Here is a 6661-nt window from a genome sequence, read left to right on the forward strand (position 1 = left end):
TTATTCTGGCTATTGCATTTATTGGCAACGGTGTGGGTGTTACAACATTTTGAATTTTTCCCATAAGTAATGTGAGTGTTTTGTGGATTATTTATGTGCTGGAGGTATTAAGTACATTTTTTTTTATTATACGGGAGATAGTTGGCGTTTCCCGGCAGGAACTTGGTAGGTATACCCTGATTGCAGCTCTGATTGCCTACTGCTCTTGCGGGGGGGGGGGTCTCGCAAGCCCAGAGTGTCCGCAGGGCACCCAAATCTTACTCTCTCCCGCCGTGCAGGTCACCAGCCATGGGGAGCCCGCCTGAGCCCCTGAACCAATTGTGCCGGACCTACATCTATGCCATCCACGGCTACTTCTTGGAGAAGATCCTTGGGGTCTTGGTGGGCGAGGAGAGCCCCTTCCAGCGAGCCGGCAGCCTGGGCTCGTTCCTGGTCTACGGCTGCTGCGGCCTGAGCATGGAGTACATCTACCTGGGTCTACGGAACGAGTGTTGCCTTCTGACGCGGTGCATCCTGTACGTTTCGTGCATCTACTCCTGGGAGTTCGGCGCGGGCGGCCTCCTGTCCCTCTTCGGGGCCTGCCCCTGGGACTACAGCGAGTACAGCTTCAACCTGCTGGGCCTCGTCGCCTTGGAGTTCTTCCTCTTCTGGTTCGTGGGGGCCCTGCTGCTGGAGAAACTGGTCGTCTGCAACACCCTCCGGCTCCTGCTGGGCGAGGCGTGGAAAGCCAAGAAGAAGCCCATGCCCAAATTCGCACTGAAGGATGACTAAGGCGGTGGCCAACCTCCAGGGCCGGATCTAGGGAGGGGCAGAAAGGGGCGCTTGCCCCGGGCGCTGGCAGTGGGAGGCGCCAAATTGGGTGTGGAGCCCACTGTTTTCTAGAGGGCCATAAGATAGAATGGCCCATAAGGGGGCGCCATTTTTTAATTTTGCCCTCCCTCAAAAAAACATGTCGGTCCGGTCCTGCCAACCTCCCAAGTCGGTGGCTGGAGATCTCCGGGGACGACAGCCGGACTAGATGACCCTGGAAGTCCCTTCCACCTCGATGGTTCTCTGATCTCCAGGTGGCTGAGACCTGCTCGCGCGGAGAAGACGGCTGCCTTGGAAGGTGGACTCTATGTAGGGTTGCCGAGTTCCCCTCCCTCGACATGGCTGACCCGACGACGTCACTCAGAAGCGACGTCATCGTGCCGGCGATGTTGCGCGCCAGCCGCTCTAGGAGCATCCTGGAAAACTTTATGGTTTCCCCGGACGCTCTAGCAATTTGGGAGAAAAGCCATAGAGTACCATAGAGTTTTCCAAATTGCTAGGCAGGGGTGGCCGACGGTAGCTCTCCAGATGTTTTTTTTGCCTCCAACTCCCATCACCCCCAGCCATTGGCCACGCTGGCTGGGGCTGATGGGAGTTGTAGGCAAAAAACATCTGGAGAGCTGCCGTTGGCCAACCCTGTGCCAGAGTATCTGGGAAAACCATAGAGTTTTCCTAGATGCTCCTAGAGCAGCTGGTGCGTGACATCATTGTATCAGCGATGTCGAGGAAGGATCCCTCGACCTCCAGGGTGGGAGAACCCTCGCCCGGCCCAGGAACTTGCAGTCCTAACTCTATGGCAGGGGTGCCCAACGGTAGCTCTCCAGATGTTTTTTGCCTACAACTCCCATCAGCCCCAGCCATTGGCCATGCTGGCTGATGGGAGTTGTAGGCAAAAAACATCTGGAGAGCTGCCGTTGGCCACCCCTGCTCTATTCTACCCATTGAAGTCCTTCACCCCAACCCCTGGCCTCCTCAGGTGCCTCCAGGACCCTGTGAAATCTCCAGGTATTTCCCAACTTGGAGCTGGCCACCCTAATGGCTTTACTGGGTTAGTCTGGGAAGGGGGTCGGGAGTGAAGTGGGTCAGAAGATAGAGAGGAACTCTTTCCTTCTCTCTGCAACCCATCTTCTGATTTCGATGGGGGCAGGGGTGGAATTCTTGCAGGAGCATATTAGGCCACACCCACCTGATGGAGCCAATCCTCCAAGAGCTTATAAGGCTCTTTGTTGTAAGCTCTTGGAGGACTGCCTGCACCAGGGGGGCGTGGCCTAATAGGCAAAGGAGCTCCTGCAAGAATTCCACCCCTGGATGGAGGTATCTCAAGAGCACCATTCCTTGGAGGTAGCTTTTTTTGCGGGGGGTGGGGAGGGGGGGAAGCCCCACTCCTTTTCTCCCTCTTCTTATAGGGCTGCCACCAGTGGTCCCTCTAAGCTGCAGGATCTTGTGAGCAAAAATTCTACTTTGTGAGCTCCTGGCATTTAAGTCGTGAGCTACTGGCATCCACGAGTGTGCTCTGGGGCCATCTTTCCTGAGCTGAGACAAAAATGGGTGAGCTGGAGGCTAAAAATCTGTGAGCTAGCTCATGCTAACTCAGCTTAGAGGGAACACTGGTGGCCACTTGCAAGCTCCAGAAGGTATCTGGAGATCTCCCAAGATGACAACTCATCTCCAGGCAACAGAGATCCGTTCCCCCTGGAGAAAATGGCTGCGTTGGAAGGTGGGCCCCACGGAAGTCCCTCCCCTCCCCAAAGTCCACCCCCCAGGCTCCACCCCCAAATCTCCAAGTATATCCCTGCCTGGAGTTGGCAACCGTCCTCTTCTGGGAAAGCGCAGGAGAAAGGAACGACTTGGAATACCTACCTGGCTCTGTGAGCCAACCTTGCGAGAGGGCCAGAGATCTCATGCCTTATGAATTCTCCTCATTTGGGTCACTCACCTCTACAAGCAGTGTAGATGTAATTTAAAGAACTAATACATTCAAAAGCGATTATTAAAAATCACCAAGGGGAAAGCAACGTAATCTACCCAAGGAGAGCCTGAAAACAAAAACAGACGTCCAATCGTGCTATCGTACCAGTGTTATTGATGTAAGGTGGGGAGCTTCATGGTCTTTCCCAGTGAATCAGCTTGTAGCAACTCAGTTCATTATTAATAAAATATTATTAATAAACTATTTATTTTTAAGAGGGCTTTATATTCCTGTTTTCTATAAACCAGGGATGTCAAAGATGTGGCCCGGGAACCAAATCAGGCCCCCGGAGGGCTCCTATCAGGCCCCCAAGCAACTGACTGTCATCTGCTTCCTTCTCCATCTCTCTTGCTTCCTTCTGCATCACAGCAAGGCTTGCTCAATTACACAGGAGCTACAGAGCAAAACTTCTATTTTCACCATTGGCCGAGGCTCCTCCCTTGGAGAGGAAGGGGGGAGGCAGAGCTTGCTTTGTCAGGCTCTCTCAATCGCACAGCAGAGCTACTGAGCCAAGCTTCTAGTGTGCGGACTCTTATCTGGGAGAACCAGTTTTGATTCCCCACTCCTCCACTTGCACCTGCTGGCATGGCTTTGGTCAGCCATAGTTCTGGCAGAGGTTGTCCTTGAAAGGGCAGCTGCTGGGAGAGCCTCTCCAGCCCCACCCACCTGACAGGGTGTTTATTGTGGGGGAAGAAGGTAAAGGAGATTGTGCGTCGCTCTGAGACTCTTCTTCTTCTTCTTCCTTCTATTGGCTGAGGCTCCTCCACCTCCTGGTCCCCTAGGGAAGGAAGGAAGGAAAGAGCCAGAGCTTCCTTTGCCCAGTTCCCTGGATCCCATGGGAGAGATACAAACAACGCAGCTGTAAGACCAACAAGTGCTAATGTTTTAAGCATGTTTTATTTTAAGCTTTTGAAGAATATCTGCGTGTGTCTGTCCTTTATAAAGTTTATATCTCTACTACCTAGGATTACATTTTATGACACACACGGCCCGGCCCAACAAGGTCTCATTTGTGTCAAATCTGGTCTTCATGACAAACAAGTCCAACACCCCTGCTATAAACCAGGGGTGGCCAACGGTAGCTCTCCAGATTTTTTTTGCCTACAACTCCCATCAGCCCCAGCCATTGAAGAAGAAGAATTGCAGATTTATACCCCGCCCTTCTCCCTGAATCAGAGACTCAGAGCGGCTTACAATCTCCTATGTCTTCTCCCCTCACAACAGACACCCTGGCCATGCTGGATGGGGCTGATTGGAGGGTTTTTGCTAGCATTTGGAAAGCTCTGTTCTATGCTGGGTTGCCAGCTTCCAAGCGACACCTGGTGATCTCCCATGCTTACAATTGTTCTCCGGACAACCAAAATCAGCTCCCTTGGAGAAAATGGCTTCTTTGGAGGGGTGGTGGTGGTGGCCAATGGCTGGGGATGATGGAAGTTGTAGGCAAAAAACACCTGGAGAGCTACCGTTGGCCACCCCTGCAATAGGGAATAATGGAGAATTGAGCTACTGGTATTTGGGGCTCTGAGGGGGGGCTGTTTGTTGCGGTAAAGGCATCAAATTTGCAGCATAGCATCCGATGCCCCTCCTCAAAAGACCCTCCAAGTTTCAAAAAAATTAGACCAGGGGGTCCAATTCTCTGAGCCCCGAAAGAAGGTGCCCCAGCCTTCATTATTTCCAATGTAGGGAAAGGCATTTCAAAGGTGTGCGGTCCCTTTAAATGTGATGGCCAGAACTCCCTTTGGAGTTCAATCATGCTTGTCACACCCTTTCTCCTGGCTCCACCCCCAAAGTCCCCAGATATTTCTTGAATTGGACTTGGCAACCCTACCTGTAGGCTGGAACCTGTTCTCACTGGGTCACCCTTATTATTATATTCTGCAAGGACCGAAGAAATTTGGACTGTTCTGGAGCCCGCTACCTGAACCCAGCTTCCGCCGGGGATCGAACTCAGGTCGTGAGCAGAGCTGAGGACTGCAGTACTGCAGCTTTACCACTCTGCGCCACGGGGCTCTTAAATGTCATGAAAGCAACGTCACCCTAGAGTTGGAAACAACTGGTGCTGGCACAGAGGACTACCTTTACCTTTTTTTTTTTTTTAATATTGTGATCCCACCTGGAAGTTGGCAACCCTACCAGGAGCTTGAGTGATGTGGGGCCAACCCAGAGCAGGTCCAGATCAACTACCTGGGACAACGCAAAGTGCTGCCCCCTGGTGGAAGCAAAGAAGACGGCAACGGTTGTACCTTGCCTGGAATAATTTAGTCCTATGACTTGGTCGTGCGTCAAAACCAGGTGGTTGGAGCTGCGTTTCTGACATCTGCAAACAGTCCACCTGGGACGTTTCATCTAAGTGGTGAGGCGTCCTGCCACGTACCTCCGTTGCTATATTTTAGCTAAGACTTGCCACATTTGCAGGGCTCTAAAACGGGTTGTGCCCCGAGCAAGCCGGAATTGATTTCTTCACCTGCACCAAGTATTGCCCTTGCTAGAACAATGTGCCCATACATACACACACATGGGAATGGCAGGGAGAGAGAAATTAACAGAGGGGAGGATGGAAGGTCCAGCACCCCTGTCGTAGGTGTGTTATATTGCACACCCCAGCCCAGATAAAAATCAGGGCCCTCCCCAGATGCTAAATGTGACCAAATCAGTCTGGGCGTGGATCACTCTTGACGGTTGATAAATCAGCACACTAGACAACTTATGCACAATCAGCGTACATAAATTGTCGTGGACAAATCTTTCCAGAGCCAAAAAGAATCAAATCAGCATAAAAAGGTAAAGGCAGTCCAGATTCATTTGACCGACCTCGGAAGGATGGAAGGCTGAGTCGACCTGGAGCCGGCTACCTGAACCAGCTTCCTCCGGGATCGAACTCAGGTCGTGAGCAGAGGGCTCCGACTGCTGTACTGCTTCTTTACCACTCTGCACCACGGGACTCTCAAATCAGCACAGGAACGCCCAATATGAGTCTGAGGAAATATGCAGAACATATCCCAGTGTAATCTGGATTAGATTTAGATGAAGGCAGAGTGGAAATCGGTGGAAGGAACATGAGCAGTGTGAGATACGCAAGGACATCACATCCCGGGCAGAAAGTAGGGAACAAGTTCTGCCAAAGGGAAAAGCAGAATGTGCCAAAAGAGGGTTACAGCTGAACATCAAGAAGCCCATCCTCCAAGAGCTTCCAGGGCTCTTCTTCCGGGGCCTGCTGTAAGCTCTTGGGAGATTGGCTACATCAAGGGGGTGTGGCCTAATATGCAAAGAAGTTCCTGCTACCAAAAAAAGCCCTGGGCAGCAGGAAAAGGGGAAGACCAAACAGGAGATGGATGGACTTAGAAAAGGAAACCACAGCCCTCAGTCCACAAGACTCAAGGAAAGGAAAGGTCCCCTGTGCAAGCACCAGTCGTTTCCGACTCTGGGGTGACGATGCTTTCACAATGTTTTCACGGCAGACTTTTTTTTACAGGGTGGTTTGCCATTGCCTTCCCCAGTCACCTACACTTTCCTCCCAGCAAGCTGGGGACTCATTTGACTGACCTCGGAAGGATGGAAGGATGAGTCGACCTCGGGCCAGCTATCTGAAAACCCAGCTTCCGCCGGGGATCGAACTCAGGTCGGGAGCAGAGCTTAGGACTGCAGTGCTGCAGCTTTAACACTCTGCGCCACAGGTTGTTAATGATAGGAAATTCCACAGGTCATTCAGAGATACCAAGAATCAGATGTTTCATCAAGGGGCATGAAATTACATATGGATCCTAATTAGGCTTGCCAAGTCCACGTCAAGAAATATCTGGGGACTTTGGGGGTGGAGCCAGGAGACATTGGGAGTGGAGCCAGGAGCAAGGCTGTGACAAGCATCATTGAACTTCAAAGGGA

General features: G+C 51.9%; 1 protein-coding gene across 1 annotated transcript; it reads left to right on the forward strand.

The window, feature by feature from the left end:
- The first annotated feature begins 280 nt into the window (after window positions 1-280).
- LOC132586327 (transmembrane protein 229b-like) lies at window positions 281-771 on the forward strand. Its single transcript, XM_060258358.1, has one exon. The coding sequence runs from the start codon at window positions 289-291 to the stop codon at window positions 769-771; it is 483 nt and encodes a 160-aa protein (XP_060114341.1). The 5' UTR covers window positions 281-288.
- Window positions 772-6661: the final 5890 nt, after the last annotated feature.

Source organism: Heteronotia binoei, chromosome 17, assembly GCF_032191835.1.
Source record: "Heteronotia binoei isolate CCM8104 ecotype False Entrance Well chromosome 17, APGP_CSIRO_Hbin_v1, whole genome shotgun sequence".
In the NCBI taxonomy this organism is placed as follows: Eukaryota; Metazoa; Chordata; class Lepidosauria; order Squamata; family Gekkonidae; genus Heteronotia; species Heteronotia binoei.

Bases quoted from the DNA above. Each gene is read 5' to 3' on its own strand.
- LOC132586327 (XM_060258358.1), top strand. From the start codon at position 289: ATGGGGAGCCCGCCTGAGCCCCTGAACCAATTGTGCCGGACCTACATC.